The 16102-nt window shown below is 36.2% G+C and overlaps 1 protein-coding gene and 1 long non-coding RNA gene across 2 annotated transcripts in view; one reads left to right on the top strand and one right to left on the bottom strand.

The window, feature by feature from the left end:
• CDK13 (cyclin dependent kinase 13) overlaps nucleotides 1–16102 on the bottom strand; it is a 142781-nt gene that overhangs the window by 110067 nt on the left and 16612 nt on the right. Inside the window, 1 exon segment of the mRNA XM_036010810.1 lies at nucleotides 2879–3538. Coding sequence (XP_035866703.1) covers nucleotides 2879–3538 — 660 coding nt within the window.
• LOC118497130 lies at nucleotides 503–1488 on the top strand. The gene is made up of 2 exons (XR_004899675.1): nucleotides 503–822; nucleotides 880–1488. It is a non-coding gene; the product is annotated as an uncharacterized LOC118497130 (long non-coding RNA).

Genomic DNA, 16102 nt, shown 5'->3' with positions numbered 1-16102 from the left:
TCAGAAGACTTACATAAATATTGAGATCCCAGGCTTCTTACAAAAAAAAAAATTAAAAACTCTAGGCACACAGAACCCAAATCCATGTATAGCAGCACTAAATTTGAGGCTGAATAGCAGGGCTGTTCGCTAATCAGTAATTTATTCCATTCCTTCACTTTTACATTATCTGCCTACCACTATAATAGAAATTTGAGTTTGAGAGCCAACATACCATGCATCTACAAATGTTAAAAAGGTAGCGGCGAAGAAATAATTAAATATGTTAATAGAAAAGAAAGTACATAAACACAGATATCTGTAAGAATTTTTATATATGGTGCCACAAATCAGTGAGATGGATTATTCAATAAATGATGTTACTAATTGGACCTGTTGGTCCACAGGGTGATAGAGGAGAGCCAAGTCTTTCTTCTTCACTTAAAAACCAAAAACACAGGAGGGTTAATAAGAAACAAAAACAAAAAACAAATGTTTGCAAAATATGAGTCTTTTTAAAAATAATAGCTGTCTACTATTTTTAAAATGGAAAACATCCATATATCCAAAAACAAAACAAATAAATCTCAAAGACAAAAAACAGTCTCTGAGGCAAAGATTAAGCTCCCTAAATAAGGAATACCTACAAATCAATTACAAAAAGAAAATCAATCTTAAGGAAAAGTCAGCATAACATGAGAACATGCAATTCACTGGAAACAATAAATAGCCAAAAAATGTTCAGAAAGATGCTATATCTCAACAAGCAAAAAATGCAAAATTAAATCATTACATATTTTAAAGATTATCAAAAATTCAAAATTGACAGTGTTGTTGATGTTAGTTCATACATTGGATGTATAACTTGTTATATAATCTTACTGAGATACATGGTGGCAGTTTCTATCAAATCTTTAAGTGTGCATACTTTGACCTTGAAACTATCCTACAAAAATTGCTCAGATGTACATGAAGTATTAATGTAAGGTGACTTTACTAGCAAATAATTATAAATCTAAGTATCCATTAACCAACAGCAGAATAGTTAATAAGAGCATGATGCATCCATTTCTATAGGTAGGAATAAATCTCCAACATACCAAATGAAAAAAAATGTCAAAGAATATTATGTACAGTATGATCGTAATATATTTTTAAAAGAAAACAATGTTATATGAAAACATACAGGTAACAGTATTTTGTGATTTTCAGAGATTAATGAATTTTAGGTCTAGTAAAGAAGTTCAAAGTAAGCCTAAGATATTATTTGGCTAGGAAACAAGAAAGCACTCAAAAACCAATGCAGTTATGTCAAAGGACAAAGGAGCCAGCTTAAAAAGTTCCCACTGGCCAAATTTCAGACAGCTGGATCATCAAAAGGTAACTGTAACTGGTGTTATAGTCTTTGGCCACACACGTTAGTAGTAGTACTCAAGAGCCATAAACTTCTATGTCCATGAAACACACAAACACATTAAAATAAAAAAAAAAAAAAAAGCAGAGATACAACAAAAGAGCAAAGTAGAAAAGACAGGAAAGAAGGTGGGTCAAAAATTTCTTAATGACCAGCTATGAAATGTGCCATCTATGTGAATTACAAACAGATGCACAAAGAATATCCTCCTTAACCATTCAATAGGAATGTCCTGAGTTCTTGAAAATACCACCAGTAAAAATTTACCCCTACAGCACATATGAAGAATAAAGTGGAGAAAGAGTCTCACTAGTTCAGAATCACTGGATTCTCAGGTATTAATAAGTGACTCAATTCTGCACTCATTGTGATGGAAAGCCCATTCTACCACTCATCAAAATTATAAATCACTACTGTTATAAACTTTCAGTGCTCCTGGGTAACAAGCATGGAAATAACACAATTAGAGTACTATAATGAGATAACACCTAATTAAATTGCATGGGATCTCTGGGCAACATTTCTGATTGTAAAAAAAAAATGGCCTTAGAAGGCATGAAACAGGAAATATTTTTTGGTTTAAGTCACAAAATTTTCATAATGTTAACCAAAGTGAGCACTTAAAAGACCTGCCCACGTGGTGTTTTAACCTACTTGTTTTCTACTCTATCAGCCAGGAAAACCATCCATATAGTTGCTTCATAACAGAAAGTAAGGGGAGAAACAGCTCTAATTTCTTCATAAAAATAAAAATAAATTAAGTGATATAATTAGGCAGATAGAACACAATAGCATAATTCTCCTATCCGAGCATATATTTAAGAAACATACTTAGAATTCCATTTACCTCTTATACCTTTATCCTCTTAAAAATGTTCAAATAAAAAATAAGCCACACCCCCAATATTTATAATAGATATATGTAAACATATTAAAGGAAAGCATAACCACATTATGGGTTTTCTGTAATATGTAATTAATCTCTATTTGCAAAAAATTTAAAGTCAAGAAAAGACTAAAGTGATAAATTTGTAAAGCCACCAAAACTGGTAAATTTAAAAGGCCACTGAAAAAAACTTGGAAATAACCAAGATACATGCTTTGTATCATCCAGGACAGATGCTTTCATAAAATGTCCTGTCTCTGACATATCACTGAAGAGTATTAAACCAAAGTAAATACTGGCATTTCTAATTCCCAAACTCAAACTGATATATACATTGTATCCCAAAGCAATGGCAAATTTTTCCTGGAATTCTTAGCATAAGCTGTAATTTTGTCATTGTACAAACTATATACAGCATTTTAAGACATATATTTAAATTTTATTAAGACATACATTAGAAAGAGAATCAATCTAGTTACTTAAGGTCTCTTTTTGTAAAGGTTTTTTTTTTTTTGGCAGGGGAAGGTCATATAATTTCTTATTTCAAACTTACGAATATTTTTCTTTAAATAGCTACTGACCAAATTTTTTGCACTTACCTATCAGCATCTTTATCTTCAGGCAGCATGGGAGGCAAAGGTAATGGTGGTAACGTAGAAGTCATTACAGCCACATGTTGCTCCTTCTCCTTGGCTCCTATGCTTGGTGTAAGTGGTTTGGTTTTCTCTTTAAGAGATACTGGTTCCTCCTTTGTAGCAGCAGATTTACTCTCCTTCCCAACTACAACTGCTTTCTTGGCAGCTTTATCTACGATCAAATTATTGTCCACCTTTGTTACCTGAAGAGGTGGCTTTGTTTTTGCCTTGTCATTTTTCAAAGTTCCACCACTGGAGGGAGAAGGTGCATGTTCAATCTTAAGTTTCTTCACATCCTTCACATGGTTTGTTTGTGATGCACTGGCAGCACTTTCTGTGCTCCCCTTGGTAGGTGTAGAAGTGTTGGAGGCTTTGGCAGCTTTGGCAGCAGCCTCAGCAGCCTTAGCTGCCTCTGCAGCCTTAGCTGCCTCTGCAGCTCTTGCTGCCTCTGCAGCTCGTGCTTTTTTATTCTTGTTCAATTCAGCTGCCAGGCTACTCTTCAGAGTTAGTGTGCTAGGAGAAATACTAGAATGACGACTTCTGGATCTAGACAATCTGTGCCTGCTACGAGATCTTGAATGCCTGGATGAATATGGGCTTCTGCTTCGGGATTTGGCAGACCGTCTGGTGGAAAATAATTAAGATTTAATCAGTAATCAGAAAAGTTCAGTTGAAATTTACCAAAACTGATAACTTGAGCCTGTGAAGTAATTTATTTAATTTCAAAATCATAGTACAATTTTGTGGATTTTATTTATTTATTTATTTTTAGCGAGAAGGAAGGGAGTGAGAAAGAGAGAGAAACATCAATGTATGGTTGCCTCTCGTGTGCCCCCACTGGGGACCTGGCCCACAACCCAGGCATGTGCCCTAACTGGGAATCGAACCGGTGATCCTTTGGTTCACAGCCTGTGCTCAATCCACTAAGCTACACCAGCCAGGGCAATTTTTGTGGATTTTTTAAGTGCTTTTAAGTAAATTATCTGTGATCTGGTGGCTATAAGTGTTCCTGAAAATATAGGGATTGTCTAAATCTTGATCTAGGCTACATGCTCAAAGAGAGGTTGAATGAAAGTAATATCTGTGAAAAGAAATACTGTTACTAATTAGGGGGACAAAGTGTGACAAGGCATCACTGCTAGGAAAACAGAAGTACCGGCAACAAGGATAACAGTGCTATCAATACTGAAGTACTGGTAGCAGCGTGAAGTCTGACCAGGGAGACAATCTCTACATATCAAAAGCACTCTCACCCATTAAGTTCAGAAGTAGGTCTATCTACAAGAAGAGTGAAATAGAAAACCTGTCATTAGGCAATAACTAAAAGTCTCTAAATCTTGGAAACTACTTAATGACTGTGCAATGCACTTCTCAAAGATTACTAGAAAACACAAAACTACCACATATTTAAAAGCATAGAGGCAATCAAAGCTCCTATAAAACATGCAGTACAGCACCAAATAAAATGAGGTTGAGCTTTTCAAATCTATACCTTATCAAAGCTTTATACTCACAAAACACTATGATGCTATTTTAGCATGTTATCTCATTTAAGCTCACATCAAACCCAGTAAAAGCATCTATAGTTTACAGACAAAAACTGAACCTAAAATACTAGATTACATAAATCAATCTCATAATTAGTAGTTACACTGGTTATTATCTTATTGCTACTACCCTAATCCCTCCAATACTCTTCTATTCTATTCTGTAAACAAGGAGGCTAATTTCAATAGATACATCTTCTGGGTTCCAGGGCTGTCAATGGCAGATCACAGGGCAGAGAAAGGCTGGATTATTTCTTCCCAGCTCCTTCCTTTCTCTGGACCACATTTTCTGACAGAAGCTGTGTCCCTCTACTACCATGGCTCCTGTCAGGCACAACTCTTTCCATAGCTCTCACTAGGCTCTGATAACATTGTATTTTCCTCACCCCTTCAAAATTCCCTCTATAAATAGTGAAAATACACTCTGTGGGTTCCCTTAATGCATTCCATTTCTGTGGTCCTTCATTCAAGTCTCTCAAACCGTCTGAGTTTGATTTAGTTTTCTTCTAAAACCTTGCCTGATCTAGTTGTGTGCCAGGTCCTAAATTCAGACCTTTTGACCCTAAAGTAGGTGCCTTAACACAATTAATGCATTAGAGGGAGCTTGGTAGGAGAGAGCTCTTCCTGTAATTTTGCAGAAACTGTTGCAGGGTGGGGGGGATAAATGAGGAGAAAGCAAAGAAATTCCTGAGAACCTTAATTAAAATGGGCAGAAAGAAAAGGAAGAACTGTACATTTTTCCTTATTTCTGACATTAATACAGTATGAAAGGAAAAAGTGCAGGAACATTCTAGAATTCTGATAAAACAAAATAATAATAAGCTTTAGAATAAACACATACAAATTCAACTTCTTCCTTATTTTTTCAAAACATTTCAAAATGTACTGAAGGACAACTAGTGTTCAGCACTGAGCTAGTGTTGCATACAAACTTCACATAAAGTATTTATGTCACATTATTTTAGATTAATGAAAACATCTGTGAAAAGCATTATAATCTAACACTTGCTTATAATTAAATATACATATATATCAATAAAGTCATTGAGCTTACAATTATTCATGGAAACGAGAGGAAATGTTTGGTTATAAAACATTTTGGATAACTTTAATATAGGAACCAAAAGTGCCATAATATGAAATAATTGGCTACATTTTAAAATTCCTCTCCATTAAGATTCTTGGAACCCCTTGACTTGGGGTGAACACACTCTAGAGTATACAGATGATATGCTGTGGAATTGCATACCTGAAACCTGTATAATTTTGTTAACCATTGCCACCCCAATAAATTCAATAAAAGGGGGGGGGAGACTCTTGGATGTCTAAACAAGCCCTATATAAGTTGTGTCTCCATACCCTGATGAAATACTAATGAGCAGCAGAAAAGTACACAGCAGAGGAAAACAAAGAGGCTGTCATCTCATCAGAGCATAAACAGCACAGCAATTTTCTCAAATTAACTTTCCTATCCTAACATACAGACACGTAAATGATATTTAACTGGGAGATTTATGATCAATAAATTTTACCTGAGAAAAGATACACAAAGGTATCTGGTAAAATCCCAACACAATTAATTCCTTTAACCTATTAAATTATTCTCTTCTGGACAGAATCTGAGTAGCAGAGGTATCAGTAAAGTCAAAAAAGTTCTCTATGAAAAAGTTATTCTGGAAAAAAGGATATTCTGAAAATGACATTTTTACGGTATTTGGTCTCTATACCAATAGAATTCTTCCAGACAAACCCTGCTTTCCTCTCCAATTCCTTTATTTCTCTTCAGAAGTTCCTTAACTTTTTCAAGTACTAATAAACTTGTATTCTCTCAGATATTGCATATCTGCTAATAAATTTCAGTTATATACACACTGTTATAACATAAATTGGAAACTTAAAACTAAACATAAATGTAAAACTCAACTTTAGGTAATTTTTACTAATGATCTAATACTTCAGCCATGCAAAGTTACTAGGGGAAAAGAGAAGCAGATCTCTAAGACTATTTGATGAACTATATCATGATGTCCTACTTAAAAGGACTGAAATGGCTGGTATAGATATTAAGTCCCTGTTTTATAGATAAGATTTTTCTTCTTTAAAAATTTTTTTTCTAATATTTCTATGCTGTATATTCTTCAGTGAATACATATATTAGCTGTTTGTTTTTTAATCTTCAACCAAGGATGTTTTATTGATTTCAGAGACAGCTGGGGAGGTGGGGAGAGACAGACAGAAACATTGATATGAGAGTGCAACATCCATCGATTGCCAGTTGCCACTCATACATACCCCAACTGGGGATAGAACCCACATTCCAGGTATGTGCCCTGACCAGGAATTTACCTATTGGTGCATGGAATGACACTCCAACCAAGTCACCCAGTCAGGGCTCTTGTTTATTTTTAAAAATTTTAAGAGGTTATAAGATCTCTTTAAGAAGTTCAGAGATCTTTTTATGTTTCTAAGATTTTCCCAATTTCATACAATACAAAGCAGGACCAGTATAAAAACCCAGGATCCTGAAACACAAATGGTTAGTGCTCACTGTTACTCAGGTTAATGTTCCTCAGAGAGAGCAAGTGAGGATGGTGCACTGTTCACTCGACTATATCACAAAATTCCTTGAAGAGTCCAGGTCTTTGGAAATTCTGCCTCATTAGCAAACTCTGATTCTTAAAAATTTTGCTACAATAATATCCAATCCCTCATTATAGAATAGTGCTATCCAGTAGAACTTTCTGGGTTGACAGAAATGTTTTATACATGTAATATCCAATGCAGTAATTTTTAGCCTACTTTTTCTACCCTGTTTATTTTACATACCTAACAGCAGCTGTGTCCATTTCAAAAATGTGTTGACAACCTGCAAAATGCTTCCCATGCAAAGATGGTTCAACATATGTAAATCAATAAATGTGATACTCTACATCAACAAAATGAAGAATAAAAATTCTATGATCATCTCAACAGATGTGGAAAAAGCACTGGACAAAGTTCAACATCCATGATAAAAACTAACAAATGAGGTATAGAGGGAACATGCCTAGATAACAAAGGCCATATATGACAAGCCCACGGCTTACATCACGCTCAACAGTGAAAAGCTGATAACTTTTCCTCTGAGATCAGGAACAAGACAATGATGCCCAAACTCTTACCACTTTTATTCAACACAGTAAAGGAAGTCCTAGACAGAGCACTTAGGCAAGACAAAGAAATAAAAGGTATCAAAATCAGAAAGACAGAAGTAAAATTTTCTGTTTACAGATGACATCTTACAAACAGAAAACCCTTAAAGGGTCCATACCAAGAAGTGGTTAGAACTAATAAGTGAATCAATTTGTTCAAGTTGCAGGATACATAATCAACATACAAACATCAGTTGTTTCTATACAGTAACAATGAACTATTAAAAAGAGAAATTAAGAGAAGAATTTCACTTACAATATCATCAAAAAGAATAAATTTAGCAAAGGAGGTGAAAGAAATTAAAAATAAAAATAAATGGAAAGATACTCCATGCTCATGGACTGAAAGAATTAATCATTAAAATGTCCATACTACACAAAGTAATCTACATATTCAACTCCAAAGGTATTTTTCACAGAAGAAAACAATTCTAAGATTCACATGGAACCACACAAAGACCTTGAACAGTTCAGTTAAAGCAAACTTGAGAAAGAACAAGCTGGAGAACACATACTTCTTGATTCCAAACTATATTACAAAGCTATAGTAACCAAAACACTATGCCATGGTACTGGTACTGTAACAGTTCTATTAACTATAACAATATTATGCAGTCTCTTAAATTCATCTCTTGTTTCAAATCTTCCTTCACCCTATCTGACCCATACATACATGCAAAGTAAACACCTTCCTCTAATACCTGTTCCTTGCTACTTTTAATTTTACCACTTTCCTCCACCCATTTATCCAGGCTGGAAATCTTCCCAGTTTTCTTGCACCCATACCACATCCCATCACTTGTCTCATTTTGTAGATTATAACTCTACATTCCCTTACATCCATACTTCTCTGCAGGTTTCCTATTGCTGTTGTAACAAGTTATGATAGATTTAGTGGCTTAAACCAACACAAATGTATTATCTTATAGTTCTGGAGGCCAAAAGTCCAAAATCAGTTCTCAGTGGACTAAAGTCAACATGTCACCAGGGCTTTGTTCCTTCTTCAATCTCTTGGGAAAACCTGTTTCCTTGCCTCTTATAATCTGAAGGCTGTCCACTCTTGACCCATAGTTCCATATCAATCCAACCTCTGCGTCCATCATCACATTTCCTCTCCTCCTCTACTTCATCATCACATTGCCTTTTCTGACTACAACCCTCCTCCCTCCTTTTATAAACACCTTGTGATTACATAGTACCCACTCAAGATCAACCCTGCATCTCAAGATCTCCATTTTAATCACATCTTACAAGGTCCCTTTTGCCATGTAAGGTAACATATTCACAGGTACACACAAACATCTTTTGGGGGAGGGCATATTTAACCCACCACACCAATTCTCCAGGGTCCTGTTCTATTTCAGACCTCATCACCTCTCCTTTAGGCTTCCTTAACATCTTAAAAATAACGGAACTTCTCATATCTAATCTCTTCCTGCTTCAATTACTTCTACAGACATCATAACCAAACTAATCTTCACTGTTCAGTGATTATTATGTGTCTCAAATTCACTCACCTTCCTTCTCTTTTTAGTACTTATTCTAAACCTTCACAACTTTTTTCAAGCTCATACATCATTCCTAAAGTCTTTCCTTAACATCACTGTACTTCTGTTTTGTGGAAAAAACAAAGATTATCAGGCATGTCTCTACCTGCAAACTTAATCTGTATCTCCACCCAACTTACATTCCACTTAAATAGAGGTGTTTTCTCTTTCTATCCAAGGCTAAGCCCTCTAAAATGCTATCAATATCATATATTTAGATCTTTACTTGAGTGTGGACTGCAGACAAGCAGCATCACCATCACCTGAAAGACTGTCGGAAACGCTGTATCTCAGGTCTCAACACAGACCTTCTGATACAGAATCTGTGTTTAACAACTCCCCCATTACAGTTGGGATGCACAACACCGGGCTATTCTATTGCAATTGTCCATTTGCTATTTTCCCTCAAGGAATAAATAACTCAAGCCTTTAAGTCTTTAAAACAGGCCAGAAGAAAGATGGTGGCTGCAGTGTGGGAGAGGGACTCAGCATAAGGATCCTGGTCACTGTTTCTTCAGCTCTTCCCACAGAGACATAAACCCCAGTCTCTCTTCATGTGATTCTAGTCCTCTCTTTCTTCCCTCTGTTGGATCCCAGGTCTTTTTAGGGAAAGGGGTCAAGATGGTTGCCAACGAGGCGGAAGCGGAGTCCGCTTGCTCTAGCACCCAACTTGGCTTCTCACCTGATCAACAAAAACACCTGGACAATCAACAGAATCTTAGCTGATACGAAGTTTTGATCCAAGGAGTACAGAAGACTCTTCACAAAACACAAACCTCTTCAACAGCATACAACACATGGCAGGGGCTGGACTCCCAGTCAGTGAGCTGGAGGGAAGAACCCCAACAATTGAATGAGCCATCAATAATCAAACCCCAAGTACAATGAGAGAGTCCACCATAAACTGAATAAAGGGTAGCACTAGAGCATCCAGATAAGGAGATCAAAGAGGCTGCACACTAAGTCCCACAGAACTCCTACCATAGAAGGCAACCCATGAAGACAGGGAGGCAAAGCAGAGCAATCTGAGACAGGGAAACAAACAAAAAGAGTCACCTAAAATGGAGAAACAAAGAAATAACCCCAATCAAAGGAAAGGAGGAATCCCCAGAAAACAGGAGCTAAATGGAATTGAGGGAAGCAATCTATCAGACACAGAATTCAAAATAATAGTTATAAGGATGCTCAAGGGACTGAGAACTACAAGGAACTTATGGGAGCTACAAGAAACTTGCTAGGAACTACAGCAGCATAAAAAGGACATGGGACTATGAATAAGAACCAGGAAGAAATGAGATTACAATAGAAGAAATCAAAAGCAGGCTAGAAGAAGTAGAGGACCAAATAAGCTGGAAGACAAGACAGAAAAAAATACCAGTCAGAGCAACAAAACAAAAAGACTCAAAAGAAAGAGGATTACTTGAAGGGAGCTTCAGGACAACGTGAAACAAAACCACACTCACATCATCAGGAATATCAGAAGGAGAAGAAAAGGAGCAAGGGATGGAAAACCTGTCTGAAAAAAATAATGACAAAAAACTTCCCTAACTGGATGAGGAAAAAAGCCACACAAGTTCCCAGAAGCACAAGAAGGTACCAATGAAGATCGAACCTAAAGAGACCCACTCAAGACAAAGCATAATAAATGGCAACATTAAAGACAAAGAGAAAATCCTAAAGAGCAAGAGAGGAACTGCTAGTGATATACAAGTAAGTTCTGACAAGGCTATCAGCTGATTCTCAACAGAAACACTACAAACAGAAGGGACTGGCATGAAATAATCCAGTAATGAAAAGGAAGGACCTACAACCAAGATTATTCTATCCAAAAAAGCACTCATTTAACGTGGAAGGTGAAATAAAGTGCTTCTCAGGCAAAAGAAGGCTAAAGGAATACATCTCCACCAACCCAGCACTGTAAGAGATGCTAAAGGCACTGCTGTAAGGAGGAGATGGAGATAGAGACAAAAAAGGGGAACACAGGTATGGAATAAATGTCAATGAATAAGTACCTATCAATAATAACCTAAATGTAAATGGTTTAAATGCTCCCGTCAAAAGACATTGGGTAGCTTAATAATAAGAAAACACAACCCACATATATGCTGTCTACAAGAGACCCACCTCAGAACAAAAGATCTATACAGGCTGAAAGTAAAGGGATAGAAATAAATATTTCAAGGCAAACAGATATGGGAAAAACAAAAGCAGGGTGGCATAGTTTTATCAGACAAAATAAAAAATAGACTTCAAAACAAAAGCCATAAAAGGAGAAAAGGGTCACTACATAAAACTTAAGGGAGTAGGATATCCTCAAGAGGATATAACCCTTGTAAACATACATGCACCCAACGTCGGAGCACCTAAATATATTAGGAAACTCTTGAAGGACTTAGAGAAATACATTGACAGCAACACAGTCATCACAGAAGATTTTAACACTCCACTGTCAACAATCGACAGATCTTTCAAACAAAGAATCAATAGGATATTGTGGCACTGAATGATACTCTACATCAAATGGATTTAATTGATACATACAGAATCTGTCACCCCAGAGAACCAACTATACATTCTTCTCAAGTGCACATAGAACATTTTCAAAGATAGACTACCTAGCAGGACACAAAACAAGAATCAACACATTCAAGAAAATTTAAATCATAATAAGCACCTTCTCAAATCACAATAAATTGAAACTAGAACCGACCTCAAGGAAAAAGCTCAAAAATATTCAATTACGCAAAGACTGGATAAGACATTATTAAATAATGAATGGGTTAATGAGAGCAAGAAATCAAAAAGTACCTGGAAACTACTAAAAATGAACACATAACTACTTAAAAACTACATGGAACAGCAAAGGCAGTCCTGAGAGGGAAGTTCATAGCAATACAGGCCTACCTAAAGAAGATAGAAAAATCTCAAATGAGCAACTTAACCCAACATCTAAAAGAACTAGAAGAACAACAACAAACAAATCCCAGAGCAAAGAGAAGGAAGGAAATAACATCAGAGCAGAATTAAATGATAAAACTAAAAAAACAATTCAAAGGATCAATAAATACAGAAGTTAGTTCTTTGAAAAGATAAACAGAATTGACAAACCTTTAGCCAGACACATCAAGAAAAAGAAAGGGGACACAAATAATAAAATCAGAAATGAAACAGAAGTTACAACTAATACCACAGAAATACAAAGAATTGTAGAAAATTACTATGAATAACTATATGCCAAGAAAATGGACAACCTGGGTGAAATGGATAAATTTCTAGAAACATACAATCTTCCAAAACTAAATCAAGAAGCAGAAAGCCTAAATAGATCAAGAACAACTAGTGAAATTGAAGCAGTAATTAAAAAACTCATGGCACACAAAGGCCCTGGACCAGATGGCTTCACAGGTGAATTTCAACCAACATTTAAAGAAGAACTAACTCCTATCCTTCCCAAACTATTCCAAAATTCAAGCAGAAGGAAGGCTCCCAAACTTTTTTTATGAGGTATCATCCTAATACCAAAAGCAAGGAAAGACAACAAAGAAAGAAAACTACACGCCAATATATCTGATGAACATAGATGCTAAATTACTCAACAAAATATTGGCAATCTGGATTCAGCAGTACATGAAAAAGGTAGATATATAGATAAATCAATCAATCATGCATCATGATCAAGTAGTATTCATCCCAGGGATGCAAGGATGGTACAATATTCACAAACATAATACACAACAGAAACAAACAAAAAAAGGACAAAAATCACACGATCACATCATGTAATTATATACTTAAAAAGCATCTGATAAAATCCAGCACCCGTTTATGACAAAAAACAGTCAGCAAAGTGAGAATAGAGGGAGCATACCTCAACATAGCAAAGACCATATACAAAGAAACCTACAGCTAACATATATTCAATAGGCAAAAATTGAAAGCTTATCCTGTAGGATGTTTGCTTTCTTCATTCTTATTCAACATAATACTACAAGTTCTATCCACAGCAATCAGATAAGAAAAAGGAATAAAAGCTATCCAAAGTGGAAAGGAGGAAGTAAAACTGTCATTATTTGCAGATGACATGACAGTGTTCATAGGAAACCCCATAGTCTCTACCAAAAAAAAACTACTCGACCTAAGCCCTGGCTGGTGTAGCTCAGTGGATTGAGTGCCAGTCTGTGAATCAATGGGTTGCCAGTTCGAGTCCCACTCAGGACACATGCCTGGGTTGAGGGCCAGGTCCCCAGTAGGGGCCATGCAAGAGGCAACCACACGTTGATGTTTCCCTCTCTTTCTTCCTCCCTTCCCTTCTGTCTAAAAATAAATAAAATCTTTAAAAAAAAAACCCTCAACTTAATAGGTGAATTTTGTGAAATAGCAGGATACAAAGTCAATATTCAGAAATTGATGGCATTTTTGTACACCAACAATGAACTATCAGAGAGAGAAACTAGGAAAAAAAATCTCATTTACTATAGCAATAGGAAAAATAAAGTACCTTGGAATAAATTTAACCAAGGAGGTAAAACACCTGAACTCAGAAAACTATAGAACACTGAAGAAAGAACTGAGGAAGATACAAATAAAATGGAAGCATATATTGTGTTCATCAATTGGAAGAATTAAAACAATTAAAATGTCCATACTACCCAAAGCAATCTATAAATTCAATGCAATTCCTATGAAAATATCAATGGCATATTTCACAGATATAGAACAAATACTTCTAAAATTTATATGGAACAAAAGAAGACCCCAAATGTCCTCAGCAATCCTGAGAAAGAAGAACAAAGTAGGAGGAATCACAATATCTGATATCAAACTATACTATATGGCCAATGTAATCAAAAGAGTCTGGTACTGGCTTAAGAAGAGAAACACAGATCAATGGAACAGAATACAGACCCCAGAAATAAACCCAAATCTCTAGAGTCAACTAATATTTGACAAAGAGAGAATGGGCACACGGAGTAAAAATAGCCTCTTCAATAAATGGTATTGTGAGAACAGGACTGGTATATGCAAAAAATGATACTAGACCACTAACTTACACCATGCATCCAAATAAACTCAAAATGGAAAAAAGACTCAAATATAATTGTGACACCATAAATGTCCTAGCAGAAAACATAGGCAGGAAATTTTCAGATATCTCACATAGCAATACTTGTGCTGATACATCTCCTAGGGCAGGGGAAATAAAAGAAAGAATAAACAAACGGGACCTCATCAAATTAAAAAGCTTCTGCATGGCTAAGGAAACCATCATTAAAATGAAAAGGGAACTGACTGTATGGGGGAATATATTTGCCAATGATACCTCAGACAAGGGTTTGATCTCCAAAATATATAAAGAACTCACATACCTCAACACCAATCCAATTCAAAACAATCCAATTCAAAAATGGGCAAAGGACCTGAACAGACAATTCTCTAAGGAGGACACACAGAGGACCCAGAGACATATGAATGGATGCTCAGCATCACTAGCCATCAGGGAGAAGCAAATTAAAACCACAATGATATATCACAGCAGTCAGAACAACTATCATTAATAAATCTACAAACAAGTGCTGGCAATGTTGTGGAGAAAAGAAAACCCTAGTGTTGGTGGGAATGCAGACTGGTGCAGCCACTGTGGAAAACAGTAGTGAATTTCCTAAAAAAAAAAACCAAAAAAAAAAAAAAAAAAAAACTGAAGATGGAACTGCCTTTTGACCCAGCAATTTTGCTGCTGGGAATATACTCTGAGAATCATGAATCACCAGTTCAAAAGAACTTACCCACCCTTATGTTCACAGCAACACTATTTATAATAGCCAAGTACTAGAAATAGCCTAAGTGCCCATTAGTAGATGAGTGGATCAGAAAACTGTGGTACATCTACACAATGGAATACTATGCAGCACAAGAACAGAACTCCTATCTTTTTGCAACAGCATGGATGGAACTAGAGAAAATATTATGCTAAGTGGAAATAAACCAGTTAGTGAAAAACAAATACCACATGATCCAATGAACAAAATAAACAAACGAAACAGAACCACAGACATGAAACATGGAATGACTGATAGTGACCAGAGGGAAGTGGGGAGGGGAATAATGGTGGAAAGAAGGGGAAAGGACTAATCAAAGAATATGTATGAATGACCCACGGACATGGATAACAGTGTGGGGATTGACACTGGGAGTGGGAGTGAGATGGATGGAGGAGGGCAAAGGGGGAAAAATTGAGACAGCTATAATAGATAACAATAAAATTTTTTTAATATATTTTATTGATTATGCTATTACAGTTGTCCAATTTCCCCCTTCACTCCCCTCCACCCTGTACCCCCTCTCCCACCCACGTTCCCCTGCTTTAGTCCATGTCCATGTGTCATACTTATGAGTTCTTTAGCTTCTACATTTCCCGTACTATTCTTGCCCTCCCCCTATCTATTTTCAACCTACATTCTGTGCTACTTATTCTCTATACCTTTTCCCCCTCTCTCCTCCTCCCACCCCTACTGCTAGCCCCCCTTGTGCCCTCTATTTCTGTGGTTCTGTTCCTATTCTAGTTGTTTGCTTAGTTTCTTTTGGTTTTGCTTTAGGTGTGGTTGTTAATAATTGTGAGTTTGCTGTCCTTTTACTATACACATCTTTTCTTTATCTTCTTTTCTTAGATAAGTCCCTTTAGCATTTCGTAAAGTAAGGGCTTGGTGATGATGAACTCCTTTAATTTGACCTTATCTGAAAAGCACTTTATCTTCTCTTCCATTCTAAATGAGAGCTTTGCTGGATAGAGCAATCTGGGATGTAGGTCCTTGTCTTTCATGACTTGGAATATTTCTTTCCAGCCCCTTCTTGCCTGTAAGGTCTCTTTGGAGAAATCAGCTGACAGTCTGATGGGAACTCCTTTGT

Source organism: Phyllostomus discolor, chromosome 10, assembly GCF_004126475.2.
Source record: "Phyllostomus discolor isolate MPI-MPIP mPhyDis1 chromosome 10, mPhyDis1.pri.v3, whole genome shotgun sequence".
Lineage (NCBI taxonomy): Eukaryota > Metazoa > Chordata > Mammalia > Chiroptera > Phyllostomidae > Phyllostomus > Phyllostomus discolor.
The sequence above is the reverse complement of the archived record's forward strand: the minus strand, read 5'-3'. Positions and strand labels throughout refer to the sequence as shown.